The 16,347-nt window shown below is 45.4% G+C and overlaps 3 protein-coding genes across 3 annotated transcripts; 1 reads left to right on the top strand and 2 right to left on the bottom strand.

The window, feature by feature from the left end:
* Positions 1-10,586: 10,586 nt before the first annotated feature.
* N7511_008430 (RNase H1/viroplasmin domain-containing protein) lies at positions 10,587-11,296 on the bottom strand (the record flags this gene model as incomplete). The annotated part of the gene is made up of 3 exons (XM_057130807.1): positions 10,587-10,890; positions 10,939-11,154; positions 11,214-11,296. 3 exons carry the CDS (start codon positions 11,294-11,296, stop codon positions 10,587-10,589), a joined length of 603 nt encoding a protein of 200 aa, XP_056981538.1.
* A 1,056-nt stretch (positions 11,297-12,352) lies between these two features.
* Positions 12,353-13,506, bottom strand: N7511_008429 (uncharacterized protein; the record flags this gene model as incomplete). Its single annotated transcript, XM_057130806.1, has 2 exons — positions 12,353-12,840; positions 12,891-13,506. The coding sequence occupies 2 exons, from the start codon at positions 13,504-13,506 to the stop codon at positions 12,353-12,355; spliced, it is 1,104 nt and encodes a 367-aa protein (XP_056981537.1).
* A 1,067-nt stretch (positions 13,507-14,573) lies between these two features.
* Positions 14,574-14,843, top strand: N7511_008428 (uncharacterized protein; the record flags this gene model as incomplete). Its single annotated transcript, XM_057130805.1, has 1 exon — positions 14,574-14,843. One exon carries the CDS (start codon positions 14,574-14,576, stop codon positions 14,841-14,843), a length of 270 nt encoding a protein of 89 aa, XP_056981536.1.
* Between the last annotated feature and the right edge of the window lie 1,504 nt (positions 14,844-16,347).

Below are 16,347 nucleotides of genomic sequence, written 5' to 3'. Positions count from 1 at the left end.
GATTGTTCATCATTTCGAACGTTATCATATTTTCATGGGCGCGGATTTGGCTTATTCATCTCTTCACCATGAGCGAAGCTTCCGAGCGGTCCATATCATACAATATCACATTTATTGAGCTCGTAAATCAACCAGACAGTTGAAAGAAGAGTATCTGTAAAGCTATGTGCGTCTTGTCAGCGGAGAGCGGCTCCTGTCAGACCCATACTTAACGGGCCATCGTTTTTGGCCTAAGCAAAAGGTTAAAACTCCCCCCGCGGGAAGACCCTACATCAGCAGGAGAGATGCCCGTCTACTCTCCCCCCAAAATCCTGCGGAATCGTCGCACTCCAACGCTGTGACTTCCACCCCCGTAGGCTCAGGTTTCATGATGTAGGTGTAGATGGCATCCCGACTGGGATAGGTCTGCCTCAGGATTGACAGAGAGCCAATACTATTCTCACATATGTGCCTTCCGACATACTGAACTCAAGGTTTCTCAGCCTCCTGTTTTAGCAAACGTATGCGTGGAAAACCGCCGCATGGCTGCTCGTTCACTTCAATGAAGCCGGGGAATTCGGCGTGGACGCGACCAGCATGATCTCGAACCACTTGTAGCAGTTCTTGTACCACAATCCACCCTTGTGGGCTGAGTTCGACAGAACGTTGAGATCCCATGTCATAGATCAATTCAAACTTGACGTTAAAGTTTTCATCACTGTTGTCCACAATTTTCCGAGATTTGTGCTGGAAAAACTGCAATGTGCGAAGTAGAGAACGGCCCACGGCGCATTTACCAGCAATAAAACACTCCACGGCCCTTGGATCCAAGGGGCAAAAACTATCACTATTTGTTTTCACACTTGATCAAAAAGGAGCGAGACCCAGCATGGGTAGGGCACATATTGTCACACCCCCATGGGTTTTCCACCACAAGATATGATCCAATGGGATTCCCTTACATGAAAATGTTCCCGCATCATGGGCCTCCCGCATCATGGGCCTCCCGCATCATGGGCCTCCCGCATCATGGGCCTCCCGCATCATGGGCCTCCTGCAGTAATAAAAAATCCATCTCCACTTTTGAATAATTGAGCAGTCAGCCAGAAGCGCACCATGAGGCGTTGACTAACCAAGCTTTAGTACGATGGCTGATTGAATGCCTACCGTGGATTTCAGAGGGACTCGAACGATGGTAAGGCTGATCATATGGTCGAGTACTAATAATTACTTCCGGTTCAGTGACATTACGAAAGTTTGTTCATGTCGAGACCAGGGGCCGTAGAAGCTACCAATGCTGTACGTTGAACAGTTACTGTACGTCAGGATGACTCAATATCAAGTATACCTCAAGAAGTCTTAAAGAGGCTACCCGAATGAGTTGATAGGAGAAAGAGTGAATCAGTAAAGGAAGAACGCCAAGATTTAGGCTAAGAGCGCTCACGCTAGCTTAGAAAGAGGACAAAATTGGAACTATAGCTTCGATGACACTTGGTACAGTCTAAGGGGGGATTAGACACATGGTAAAGGAATTCTAGAGGTAGAGGCTGTAGTATTCAACAACGACGAGCTTTTCTCATGCTCAAATATTTTGGTCTTTCAAAAGGTCTTGAAACTCCCACAGAGATTGTAAATACCTCTCTGTCTGTCTCTCTTCCTGCCAAACCCGCAGTCCTGTTCTTTGCTCTAAATAGTCCGGCCATTCCTTCGGAAAATATCCTTTAATTTCCAGTTTCTGTAACTTTGAAAATTTCCCAAGCGTTCGCACAAAATCAGCATCCACAGCTGGACCCCAGTGGTTGACACTCGGTTCTGAATCAAGGTATAACACCATCTCTTCAAGACATTCTGCTTCTGTGAGCAGTTTTCCGAGAAGCTCGCGCCATCGTGGGCCATTGGGAGGATTGTTTGTTAGGAAATCTGGGTGCGGCCCCGGGTTGTATACAGCATGAACAGAGATCCAAAGTCTGCGAAGGTTTCGAACATTCGACGCTTTAATCGCATTGAGCCAGTCTATACCAGTATCGGGGTTGTGGATTTGGAACATGTTTTGGATATAGAATTCTGGTGGATTTTTCGAAAGAGTAGTTTCAGGATCAGTAATGTGGATTCTTGGTTCCGACATGACGGATATATGTGATCGAATGAAATGGCGTTATGTCTGTCTAACATGGAACGTGTGGGGAGTTTGGAGGCTTTTTTGGAACGATGAATTTTCGAAGCTTGACCATATTACGAATGCTCGAACAGCTTGTCTATATATACTGATTACATGGATTCTCAACCCGACAATTCCAGTTTGAAACAACATGGATACTATGGCTTTTGCTTGCATACTTTTCCTTGCAAGCCCTGTATGCAGGCTCGTATGCAACTGTCCCAACTGTTTTCCCTATTCTATTTCCAAGTATTTTGAAAGGCTTTTTTGTAGATGCATGAACTTGCAGTAAGGGCTTTTGACTCATGACACATGTTCTAGTCCACCTCCTGCATAATGCTCATCGACCCTTTGTTTTAGTTCGTCATGGACTTTGACTCATGTGTTGGCCAAGTAGAAAATACCCCTCTCAAATCAAGTACGTACAGCCTTCCGCGTGCCGCCCCTCTGATCTCAAGTTAAGAGTAGCTCGGGTCATTATCCAATAATACGGAGGAAAAGAGATCTTTGTCAGCACTCACTTTTCCATTTTTGTGTTTTCATGTTTCTTTGGATTTTTCTTTCAAAGATAGCATATTGCAATAATTTTATCACAAGGTTTCCTCGCGAAGCCAAATCGACCGAGAATAGCACATTCTCATCAAGATCTGACTTCAAACCCAAAACTGTCGGTCGCCCGAGGCTCGACCCGAATATAAGGTTCTCAGCAGATTTTATGAACCATTGGTGCTGCTGCGACTGCTTGGACAGAGCGGTGGGAATCACCAGCCGAAACCGCGCGACTTAAGTGCAGGCCAAGCTGTGCGTCGGAATTTCTTGCGGAACCTTTCCTACATTCGTGACTTTGAAAAAGGCGGAGATACCTGCACCGCGATTGGACATCTACAAATGCTAACATTTACATTTCGCTTCACATAAAGAACAAGCTAAAATTACCAACTTTCTTACGGCTGTTCTTGGGCTACTGCATGATATAAATGAGTTGCAAGGTCCAGAGCTACCGCAAACAAAAGCAGAGTTCCTGAAGTTTTGTGTTGATTCTGCGGGAAAGCGCGTCAGAAAGCAAAAGAACTGGTTGTTCAGGGCCGTGGATAGTTGTAGCTGAAAGCCTTCACTTCACCCACAATTGAAGGTGTACACCACGAGTAAGGCTCTATAACATCGTTGATGCTAATGCCTTGCTAGCCGAAGAACTAGGCAAGTGGTTAAGATCACTCTTGGGCCATGATGATAATCTCACACTTTGCAGGTTTGCATACAAATCCCAGCATTGTCCCTATCTCTCACGGTGGCAGTCTATACGGCAAGAAAACTTACTCAGCCCAGATACAGAATGCGATCCTTTTGGGCTTGTGAGACATTTCCTCGGACGGCTAGCTCATTATACCCTAGCATCAAAGGATCTTGTGAAAGCTGTCACTGATATGAGCCAAACACTAAAAGGTTGCGAACTTTGCGCGGTAGATCGCATGACATCTGTGCCCCCTCCCGCACCTGACAGTCATTGAACTTGGACTGTCAAAACTCAACGCTGCGGATCAACTCTTCGAAAAATTTCCGGTCCAATATCGGAACCTAGAACAACGACTTCATGCAGAGGTTCAAACACTTGAGCATTTTCATCGATATCAAATAAAATTTACCGAAAATGATCTTTTGCTCGATTGCAGTAAGGCCGCCTGTCTATGTTGCGAAATGGATTTCAAACACCACCCAGCACGAATGATTGTCCCTGAATCGCATCGAAATGTGTGGACAAATTGGGGACCACCTATGATGGAGAATTTCTCGAAATCCCACGCAGGAAAACAGCAGTTACATATACTGAACAAAGTGACTCACGAGATTCGTGATCTTGTCATCAGTCAAACCCTTGGACAATTCTCGGTCGGCCTGAGACGTCCTGATTCGGAAACAGAAATTACAGATCTTCTACACTCAGCTACAGCCCAGCAGCTATCAACGTCCCGGAAAAGAGTTCAATAGCTATAACCCAAGAAAGTCCCGTTGAAAATCCGAACCAAAAACAGGAAATATAGCTGGAGGTCCATCGACTATCCCCAAATCATTGCCTTATAACAACCAAGACTCGGATGGTGAGGGCGGAGGCGTTCCCTTCATGCCTGCATGCATTGAGAGAAACTAAAATATCGCTCAATTAAAGCGAATGGTGTCTTTGACTCATACTATATTGACTTGATATGTTTCTACTGTTGTTTAAAGCACAATGAACCTTTAATTGGAGAAAGAAGCATAAGGTCAAGTGTTATTCAACTCTGCACTACCCCTGACACGTGTTCCTTCGGTGCTTTTGAAGATTGTCGTTGCGTGTAAAAGACGAGCCACATTCGTCACAAGAAAAATTTGCTTTAGGCCCCGGCTGATGATACGCTGCGACATGTCGATGCATATCCCTTTGTTCAGCTGTACGATAATGACAGAAGGCTCCTGGACATTTGACAGGTTTGACGTGTTTCCGAACATGTTTCCTGGAAGACCTGAGATGCTGCATTGCATTCCTTATGGACAGAAAGGGTACCTTAAAAGATATTTCATCGCTTCACCTGTTTTCCATTCGCAATCTAGATATCGACAATGATACACTCCACCAGAAAACAGTGTCATATGGTCTAGTGAAGGCACCTCTGCTTCTTCAAATTTGACCATATCTCGAGACGCTGAGCCCGGCGGCTTCGACACACTTTCCTCTTCAGCTCTGCCTTGGTTTGAACTCTCAATCGATGCCATACTTTCACGGAATTCTTGAAAATTCTCTCTTCCATCAGGAAACCCATCTGATTCTGGTCTCTATAGAGACCAATGGTCTATGTAGTCTCCTGTGGAGTCTGATCGATTCAAGAAAGCAGTATCCGTGAATCCGTTTATGTCATTGATCGGTTGAAATGTTTCGAATGAGGTTTCTACAGGAAGTGCGGCACCACCCATTGCGCTGGGAAACACCGGTTCAATTGTCACAAGTTCGGAAGACTGAAATGGTTCAGTGAAAAATTCCAGAAGAAAATTTGGGCCTCCACCGTCGTGCTCATCGTCCGCATCTTGACCAGAGAATGTGTCGTTCATGGCTAACGGTGAGGACGCATAAGACAAGGGACTATAGGATGAGGAGGCTTTATACTGAGGAGAGACGCGTGTACTGACTTTCTGGATAATCAATTCCCGCGCAGATTGCTTGCATGACTTCGACAACTCATAATTCGTTTCTAGGGTAGCCCGTACGAGACATGAATATCCATTGGTCACCTGCTTGGAGCCCAAATCACTCTTCGAGCGTGGCCAACAAAGTTCGTCCACATGTTTACTACTCTTTCACCGCTCTTTCTCATGCGTCTTTTTCTTTTTCAATTTTGAGCATCCGGATAAGCCTTCGATCAGTGTAAACCTGTCGGTAGGTTGGATATTCAGATACAAATGCGTGGCGCCTATTGCAAATTGACTTGCGTGAATCATGTTCCTCTCTCTATTCGTCGAAATCCCTGCGGCACCCATTGAACGTTGGGTCGACAAAGTACGTTATAGGTAACGTTCGTCTGAATATCCTGGTGGGAAATGATTCGTTGTAGCCGCCATGGAGATTTTTTTTTAGGTGGAAACGCTCGGACCTTGAGTCAACGCATCCTTCACGCGTGAGGGCCGACGCTCTTCGCTCTTGAAGGTACAAATGTGCCACTTCGTCCTTGACTCATTCATTAAAGTTCTGGAACCACGTTTATCTTGGGATAGATCACTATGACCGCCTGTCAATCGTCAAGTTATCATTATGATCAGAACTGTGAGTCCTCTATCATGCTTGTATTTTATGATATGTAGCTCTCTGATACAATATAAGACCAACTGGCGGAAGATGCGGCGTTCCGCGCAAATGTTATAATAGCCCTTGCTCGGTCCAGCGAACCCCACAATATAACTGTCAGTTGCCCTATTCTTCAACCTGGAAATAAAGGTTCTGGCGAAGCTGACCCAGTAGCAGGCGGATACTAGTTAGGGGTTACGTTAATAGAAATACAGAGCTATCAATATCTATCATTGGTCGAGAAAATTACGGAGACTGACATGCGACCGGAACCTGAGGCATCACTTCAAGGTCTTGGACGAATTAAACGACCTCGATTATCTTCGGCCACAAGAATTAGAGGGGCAGGGAATCATTCAGGAGGCTTATACAAATCCCATTTAATCGCAGAATCATTCGTGACTTCATTCACCCCATATTCAGTACTCGAAATTCGTTCTAATCCACTTCATTCATCAATGTACGGCAGATATATATACTCCCGTTTATGGACGATATGTATTAAAGAGAAGCCATCGAATGGAATAGAAGTAGACCTGGCTGTGAGCCTCCGCGTGGGTTCCTACTAGGGACTTACGAACCTACCCTCAACTGGGGAGGGTCCAAACTTCCGACCCTGAACCTACCCTGAAAGTCGATGAGATTCGCTATGCGGACCCTCAGAGACCCTTAACGACCCTCTTTTGCATAGATTTTGGGCGCCTTACCTCTTTCGGCTGGGTTTACAGCTATTCCGTCAACTTCAAGCCAGCTCACTGATCACTCTATTAACGTAAAGAATTATGAATAAATAGTCGTATAAAAGTAAATAGTAGTCGTCGACAGTCGGCACCTACAAATTAAAAGTAATTTTCAATGATGTCGACGTTGTAGGTGATCAATGAGAGTCATCCACAAAATGGCATGTAAAGTCATAGATATATCTATCGCACACACTATAAAGCATGTGTATCTTCATGGGCAGAATTTGAAAAAAAAATACTAAGACGTCATTAAACTCCCCTGGTTCTGATGCCACATGAACTGTTAAGTTTTCTTCAATCACTCTGTCTTTAAATATTAAGATTAGTTGATGTAGATATGTCGTGAATCGAGTTTAAAGTTTCTAATTGTTGGACTTGGCTGTTCTGGTAGCACTCTATAGAGGCCGATTCTAGGCGTGGTTCTCATGAGGTAGGTAGCAAGTGATCCAAGAAAGCAGTATCTATCAAGTCGAAGTTATCGTTTGCCTTTTAAACGACATATATTGTTGCTTCGGAAGAAAGTGTGATTCCCCCTGCATCGAAGCTCATTAGAAGGTAAGTTGTTTCAGGTTGGTCAAAGTGTAGGGCCGGATAGGTCTTAAAACCCAAGGCAAAACGTACATTCCACTCCTCGTCATCTTCTTTATGGTCAGGAAGTGTGAAGCCTATATCTAGTGATCGAGGTGCGGATAAAGGCTGAATGGAAGGAACGGTAAAATTATCGAATTTATAAGGACAGAAGGATTGTCTGCTTGGCTGGATCATGCCCGCATGCGTTATTCTCAAGACCTCGGAGAGACGAAACAAGAATTTCCGGAAATCGCTTCGGGCGCTCGATATCAATATGCGCTAACACTTTGTATAGGCACGTGAAAACGTTCATCATCATTGACCGCCACTTGATAATATAAATTGAATACGAACTGAAATGTCTAGAACCTAAGCGGTTGGGTTGTTCCACATATTCACTCTTTCACTGCTGATGCTGTGGGCCTCTTCTTAGTCTCGACCATTGGGACAATTATGCGCTGGGGCAAAATGTTGATAGATCATCTGTAGTTTCTAATGCATGGCGCCGTTTACGAGCTGATAATAGCACAACGCATTCCTCCGCCTAATAAGATGCGAAGCATTTGAAGGATGCGTTGGCTTTTTAGCGGGGTAATAGTACATACTCGTATGGAACTAGATAATTGGTGAATGCAAAGAAAATGATAGCAGCGACTGATGTAACTTTTTCTCTCGCCGTCTAGCCGGCCTGTACCGACAGAGGCTGGACTGTTACGCTCTGATGCATACGTCAGATACAATTTTATGGCAAGATTTATTGCTGTTCTTGCATTAAAAGGCCTATGCAACCACGCCTGATTCTGATTCCTGAATTTCACAGTCTGATCGCCTACTTATAATACATCGCTATGGTGGCTCCCGAAGATTCAATTAATCAAGATGTCAAAATCAGTGAGTTTTATGTTGTTCTCATTTTGTAAATGAGATTCGCTAATATGAGCCATAGAAGACGAGCTCGTGGGAAAATTGATGTTCCGCGCATACGTCACGATGGCTCTAGCCAGGTCAAACAGATCCTTTCAAGTACTCGTTAGTTTCCACATCTTCGGCTCAAGCAAACGATCTGTGCTGGGGCTGACTGACTAGGATTCCGAAACCATTCAATTCATTAGGTCGTATGACTATCTTGCAGCAATGCAGGCTCTACAAGCGGCGCGCATCGCTTCTTTCTACGACCAAGAGACAGACCCGTCAAGCGTCGTCTTTCGAGTACTTGGCTTTGCTTATCGCTCTCTGTCACAATCACAGGCGTATGCGCTAACGTACAGCCTCCTTCAACTTAGCCATATAGGATGCCACATGGAGCCTCATGTCAATACATTGGCTTCATTCACCATCGAAACTCCACAGTTGCTTCCACATTGGAGTACCCCGACTTCCGAAGTAAACAGGCATCCCAACTCCCAAAGAGCAGAAGACTTACCAAAATATACATCTGTGTTGTTTCAAAAAGGACAAGAAGATGGCAAGGCAATCAAACGTACATATTCAACGATAAGCGAGGATTCTTTTCAATTCAAAGCGACTTTTCAATTTGGCGACTTGGATGGATCTGGGATCGGACGAACAAAGAAGATTGCTGGGCATTTAGCTGCAAAGGATCTTTGCCGTCAATTAGGACTTTCAGTTTGAAGGTGACGGGAAAACAATCTGAAAAATATTCTTTGCGCCAAATTGCACCAAGTATTTTACGCCTTCAAGCAAGATGTTCAAGACTGCCAAAACTTTTAAATCAAGTTCGTTGATACATACAACGTCACTAAACTCCAGGTACAATGGTAAAAATCGATGTTTTACCCACATTCACTCTTCAAGTTCCAGCCTGACGTCTATTTGTAGCGGCGTAGGAGAATAGCGGTCACTTTCTCCACCTCAAAGCCGCTACCCGTACCGCTGCGCACGAATTTTCGAACTGTTCGAAGTTCGCGAATTTCGGCAAACCGAATCAAATTCGAACTTTGATTTCGGGGCCTCGAATTTATGGCCGATTCGATTCGTCAAAATTCGCGAATTTCGAACAGGTTCGCGAACTAATATCTAGCCCTTTTAGGAAAAAGGGTTTGTGGAATGATTTTTCGAGATGCCCGGCCCCTACCAGAATACTTCTGCAAATAAGGTCTAGAATATCGAACACCTGTATGCCCAAAAAAGGTGTTACTGTATAACTATAAAGACTTCCAACATGCAGCATCTTTCAGCCTTAATAAGGTTTCAAGGGTCTTACCTTTCATGGAGAAACGTCGAATCCCCAGCACATCTCTCCCACCATTGAACTATCTCTCGATATCTACCTCTGCTGCCGGCAACGTGATCTTATACTACCTTTGCTATACCACTAAATTCAAGCATGTTTGCCTTTCACCAATTTCGTATAAACTCGGACTGGCTCTGGCCTACATCGAAGAGGAAAGAGTATACGACGAGGAACCGCCGACCGGTATCCACTACCGTATAGAGTGATGATCGACAACGGTATTGATCTTGAGCTGGTCTACAAGGATCAAGACCCGGGATTCTTTATCGGAAAGTGCATAAAGATGGGTATTGCTCGACGCTTCGTAGAAGACATTCGGCGCTGGGTCGAGAACGTGAAGAAAGCAATCCCTACTTATGAGATAACTTAGCAACAATCCACTTTGGCGTTGGCGTACATGGCGTTGAGGAGATTTAATATAACCTAGTGCTGTTGACCGCAGGTGCAATTGACATATTATTAGTTTCACGAGTGTTGATTTGTGTAGCTGCAATTGTTGTTTTCAGGCTAATACTGTAATTGAGGCTAGGAGAGCGTTTATTGACGGACTTGGACCGGATCTGCACCATATGTGGGGCTGACTTTTACTAATAGTGTGGGGATGGCTATCGGAATACTGAGTAGCTTATGGGTTTCCGCAGCAATGTGGTGTGGCACTGTGTAACCTGCGTAAGTGCGGGTTCAGCAAAGTAGGTTGAATTTGTTGAGAATTTAGGCAGTTGACTTATGGCTTATGCCATCTGTGAGCCATACATTCGACTGCGGCGATTATTCATCATTTGTGTATCGGATTTGGACGGATTTAGACTAGCTTAAGCAGACTTTTTCGTGTATATAAAGGGTTTCTCATAACAAATGAGAAACTCTAGACTTAAATCATCTTCTGCACTGCAGTATATCTCTTACTCGTTATGTCTCTCTTTTGAATTTTCAACAGAATTGCATAACATTCATCGCTGAATTTGTTGCAGAAGAAGCTCTAAAGTCCCGGCGCCATGTAGAGCTCTTCTCTGGTCGTGTTGGCCTGCTCTCGTTGAGCCCCATCACAAACGTAACGCTAGATTGAACGCTCTATACTTGGTACTCTTCTTTGACAGATAATTGCTCAATCTTCGGAAGTTCATTTTGAGCCGTTTTGACCATCTCGTGGTCATCTTCCTTTAACCTTTCGTTGTCATTCTCCCTCAGCAAGAATAATTCAATGTTCAAACTCATGTCCCTCGCCTTCCATCCCTCGTTCAATCCTTGTCGAATTGCCCTTCGCCATACGTCAGCGTAGGCGTCTTTCCAACTCTCAATGAACTCTTCTGCTTCTTGCTTAGTGCTAAAACATTCTTGGCACGCGGTGGTTCCATTGATCGCTTTTTCTGCATTCCTATGTTATGTGAGAATCTATGTTGGACTACTAAAAAAGAAGCCTTACTTCCAAGAAGTGAACACTCTAGTAGACTTGCCACCTGCAACGGCATAGTGTTTGCCTTTTTGTAACGACGTGACTTTAGTTTCAGCTGATTTTTTGACAAATATATCAACGTCCTCGAAGCCTCTCCCTTTCATTGCCTTGCGAGCCTCCTCGAGTGTGTCGAACTTCTGATGATCGGCGCCTTCGCATCCTATAACTATTGGGTGCGCTTGACTCCTAGGCCAGTAGCATGTCAGTGCATCAAACGTCTCTTGCCAAGTTTGATTCAATCCTACCAAGATGAATATATGGTAGGCTTGTCAACACGACCTTTGTAGACCGCATAGAACTTGTCGCTTCTGCTAACTGGTGGAGCCATAGGCGAACTACTTCGTTGATTGCTTGTCTTTAAGCGTCGAATCGTATGCACTGGGAGAGAAAAGAAACTCCGAGAGTATGGCAACAATCCTGATATCATATAAACTAGATTTCGGGCATATATATTGGTGTCTCAAGGGCAGCTAATGGCTTTTAGCTGTGTTTGGCTTGTGAATGTTTGATGAGCTGGCATTATGTGTCACCACCTAATTGGATGGCCCAAAATAGAAGGTCTTGAGGCGTACCTACGGCGCTATTGGCTTAGACAACTCCATCACAGCCACGTTGCAAAGTTGTGTGGTAACGTTAGAGGGTATTTTACAAGATCTCTTATACATAAGCGGGGAAATATGTTAAATATGTTTTCGTATATAAATTCATGCATAGGGAAGTTGAGCGACCAGATCACCCGGGTTGAAATCCTTCTTTATTACGCCATCTAGATCCTTAGGCTCGACACATGTACATCATCTGCCTAGCAGGTTGATCGAGCGCTTAGGTGACTGAACCCCTGTACTTCACTCACCTGAGTTCAATTACCTTACCCCTCACTTCTTCACTCGGTAGTTAACTAACGTAATTCACTACCGAGCGGCCACCACAACCGAGTGGCTAGGCCTCTGCACAGGACCGAAAAGACCGCAACCAAGATCGCACCAGACCCGCACCGCGCGGTCTTTGGTCCTATACCTTGAGACCGCTGGGCGGTCCTACCTTTTTTAGGACCGCACCACTGCGGTTTGGTGCGGTCCTGCGGTCCTGTAAAGAAGCAAAAATTCTAGACCCCCGTGGCATGCATAATTTATGTAGAAGCCGCCGGTATTTTTGAGTATTTTGCTTTCAACTCATACTTGATTTTATACAATTCAAAGGTAGGAGGAAAGACTAATTCTTTGTTTAGCTGCTATAAATCTCTGCCAAAAAAGCGAGGATTGACTGATTCTTTCAGGAATGGCTGATTTGATTCTTGTTTCTATTAAAGATATACAAAATCCTCATCCTGTCTCAAGCGCTTTGGAACACGCCCAGAGGAACGCCTCTGAGTAGTTCTTTCTTCTCACAAGTGGCTATTATCAGGCAGGGGAACCTCATCATCCTCGAGTTCAATTAGCTGATCCGATATAGCCCTTCTCTTTCCAAGGGCTCGCGCATTAGGATTTTGGATAGTTTCGGCAGAAGCTTCAGAATTAGATAGGTCCTCTTCATCATCACTGATTGGATCAAATTCTTCCTCTTTCTTCTGGGCATCCTTCTGCTCTTTCTTTGCTTGCTTCTCTTGCGTAGAAAGATACTCATCAATCAGGGCAAGCTGCTCTGACTCCACGTCGAACTTTGTTGTACACATAAACAACATCAATTCCTTAATTGTCTGCGGTTTTAATGAGCCCCGGCGATAATGACAGATATCACGGGCAGAGTTAAACAACCGCTCAACGCCAGAACCACTAGCGGGTGTTGTGAGGACGTCTCGGGCAAGGCTTGCCAGAATAGGGTATTCATTTCGGTGTTCTTTCCAGAAAACGAGAGGCGTTGCTTCAACAGTACCTAGTAAGGTTAGTATGGGAGAAGGAGTATATAAGAAGGGATTAAATTACTACTTCCAAGATACCGTGTAAGCTCATCTGGAGCCGTCGCTTTTGACTGAAGAGATACAGTAGATCTTAGAAGGATGTCAATATCAGAGACGTCTTGACTTATAGCCTGGAGAGTTGATGTAGACTGTTTCTCTTCGTAGCGCTGCCGGTAAGGCTGAATATAAGCCTCTAGCGACTTCTTATAGCGTGGCCCCCAGTGAGGTTCCCATTCTGATGTTGTAAAGAACTCTAGCTTGTTCCGTGGCGCCAGGATAGTCGCAATTGCATAGAGATCACCAGGGATATCATCAGTCTTTCCATAATACTCGGTAAGCTTATCTCGCGCACGATCGAGCGCGGACTTCATCACCCTCTTCCAACCAACCTTCTTCTGCGCGAGCTGCGCTTTCGCCTTATCAATGTGGGTGAACAGGGCGTTATAGATACCAAAGACGTTGTGAATGATCACATCTGTAGTTGCTGAAAGAGACGAGGTAAATTTGAAGAAGGGATAGGTGATTGACAGAAGATAGTCAACTTGTCGCCATTCATCTCCGTCCATCCTCATATCAGTAAGGTTGAACTGGACACAGAAATCATCAAAGGCGGACTGTAACCGCTTAGCACGCCGGAGCATAAGGAACGTTGAATTTCACCGTGTCCGAACATCTTGTATAGGCATAAGCTTTGGCTCTTTTGTCTGAAGCCTTATGAAGCTCTCACGGCGCTGAGGACTTTTGTTGATGTAGGATGCTACCTTCCGAACCTAAAAGATAGTACAAGTTAGTGAAGAAAGAGAGATAAGAGTAGGAGATTAGATAGATCCAGACCTTATTCAGAGTACCCACGATCGTTCTATTCTCTTGCCGAGCTATATGCCCTATCCCACGGGGGGTGGTGAACTCTGGCAGAGTTCAGGTTAGGGTTTCTCCTTCACTATGGGAGAAAAAAAGTGGGTCCCGCCAGGGTTCAGGTTAATTTTCCTCGCCAGGGTTCAGGTTTAGTCTGACGTCCAATCGACCTCAAACTTTGATAAGTTATAATAGATGTAGTTAAATATCTCCCATTTGAATCTCAGATCATACGGTCCTCTAGTTATTAGTACTTACGCGATTGAAATCGGAGATAGTTTTGATGGGGTGCGGCCAACTAGGCTGGTTCGAGTTGCGACCGTAGCCTAAGGCACCACTTAGGGTTTCAGACCAATTGTATACCCTCGACAGGTCTACTCTACAAGGATCAGGAGGGGTAGGGAATCATTTAGGGGGTTGAGACGATTCCTATTTATAAGTGTAATCAATATTAACTTCATTTCCCCCAAACTCGTCATTCGATATTCATTCGATTTTTCAGTATCCAACCACGTACGATATATATATCTCCCCGTTTACAACACCAACAATGGAACACCAACTTTTTCACCAACCATCAACAGACCCAGTTATCGTCTGTAAGCGATGCGAGTATGTCGTCCGGCCACGGGAGGTATTTAGACATCTCCAATCACCGAATCATCGACTTCCACTACGGATTACTCGTCAAATTAGCGAAGCTATCCAGGATTGGGACCGAAGAGAGTATTGCGACGAATGGCAAGCCCCGACTATAATAACGGAGCCGATCCCCTACTTACCAGTGTATTCGGATGGGCTTTTATGTAGACAGGGCCAGCTATGTCAATTCATCGCAAGGAAAGTTGGGACAATGCGTAAGCACTGGCGTGAACACCATGCCTGGGTCGCACCAGCCAACCACGGCGGCCGTCCGAAACAGCCAGATTTATCAGCCGCCGAGCAGCAGATTCGCCAGTTTACGCAAGTCGTACGCTGTCAGCGGGCATTCGGCCAGGGGCCAGGCTCCCACTACATTCGCGTCCGTACGGTCGGCGCTGAGCTAGTTCTCGAGCCGATTGCCCCGACCGTACTCGGTGACCAGCAACTCGACGAAATTGAGCAGGCATTCACTGAGCGATAGAGTTAGCCCTAAACCATTGAGGCTGGTTAGCGAGATGACGCGAATCCATGGCTTAGACGTGCGCAGTGGGCGGTTTACTTACGGGGGATTAACCCGTAAGATCTACGTGACAGCGTTCAACCACCCGACGCCGACTCAGCGATTTCGGCCGAAAAAGCAGCTTCGGCAATCTGGGACTCGATGGCCGTTATAGCTCGAATTAGCCAGTTGATTTGTACAAAGACTAGCCAGTCGATTCGCACCGAGGTAGTCCGTACGGAGCGGGACCGATTACCGCATCAGCTACTGCAAGCGTATATGGACGCTAAGAACATCGACCGATATACGCTACCGTGGCAGCAGATTTTGATGTTCTTCGCACGTACGCAGGCTACGCATGAATGGAACAGTCCGAAATACCGATTTTCGAAACGCCAACGTACGGCGTGGAACTCGCTCTGGCGACTAGCCTAGTCAGGTATCGATACGTTACCTAGACCAGCTAGTAGACGTTCCGACAGTGCTAGTTCCGCTAGTGATAGTAATAGCAGCTAGAGCAGCGAGCTTTCAGAGAGTGATACCGAGCTTCGGCAGCGAATCGGCAGCGAATCTCGACCGGATCCTCCTCGAAACCGCACCGAATCCCCGTTTTAACTCGCCCTAATTGACTCGGCATGTCTTGATTTCTGTATTGAGCTATTGAACCACCGAATCAAGGTCGAAGACTACGAGAGCGCGCTCGTTTGTGCCACAGCCGTACTCGGCTAGGGGGAGGGCGGCTGGCGTACGGCGTAGAGCTACCCGCCCATTTTGTCGAAGCTGATTAAGGTGGCTCGATTTATGGTGGTCTATAAGGCATTGAAGTTGGATCCCACGGCTGAGGAAATGCTGTATCAGCTGACAGAGCATCAAATGGCTGGCGATTGGGAGATCGAGAGTCCACTAGATTCCCCCGATTTCACGTTTTTATCGCAGGCATCAGATAACTTTTTCGATTTTAAGAACTTGCAGACTGACCTAGCTCCGCCACCCGCGAGCCAGGCATCCTAGTTCATCTAATTTAGCCAGGCCCAGCGGCAGACCTAGCGGTTATTCCGCGAGTGGGTGATGGAATACAGCGTCTGGAATGGCTGGAATTGACAGTATAGCACCCGACCAAATTGCATATTGTTTTCATCCCGCGTAACCCAAGCTATGACGCATACCACCTGCATGTGCGTTGTACTCAGTATGATTCTAACTTATAACTGGTTGAGCTTTAGCGGACTTCATGATTGGTAGATAATGTAGATCAGTAGATTGCCTTGGAGAGAACCTCGAGGATCCTCTAGAGTCAGTTTTTTTTTTCTTATAAATTTTCTTCTTACGCACATGATAACCAACTTGGGGCTCCTTCGGTTACGTAGTGTGATGCCCATTTGGCCAACCAGTTGGCCACCTAATCAACCGGCTTCACTCTCAACCTTTCTCAACTTTCTCAATTTCCCATCCAATATTTGCCAATCGAATATCCAATTTTGATGTA

Source organism: Penicillium nucicola (assembly GCF_028828085.1).
Source record: "Penicillium nucicola strain IBT 29836 chromosome Unknown utg000009l, whole genome shotgun sequence".
Taxonomy (NCBI): Eukaryota; Fungi; Ascomycota; class Eurotiomycetes; order Eurotiales; family Aspergillaceae; genus Penicillium; species Penicillium nucicola.
Note: the sequence above shows the minus strand (reverse complement) of the source record. Positions and strands in the feature narration are given on the sequence as shown.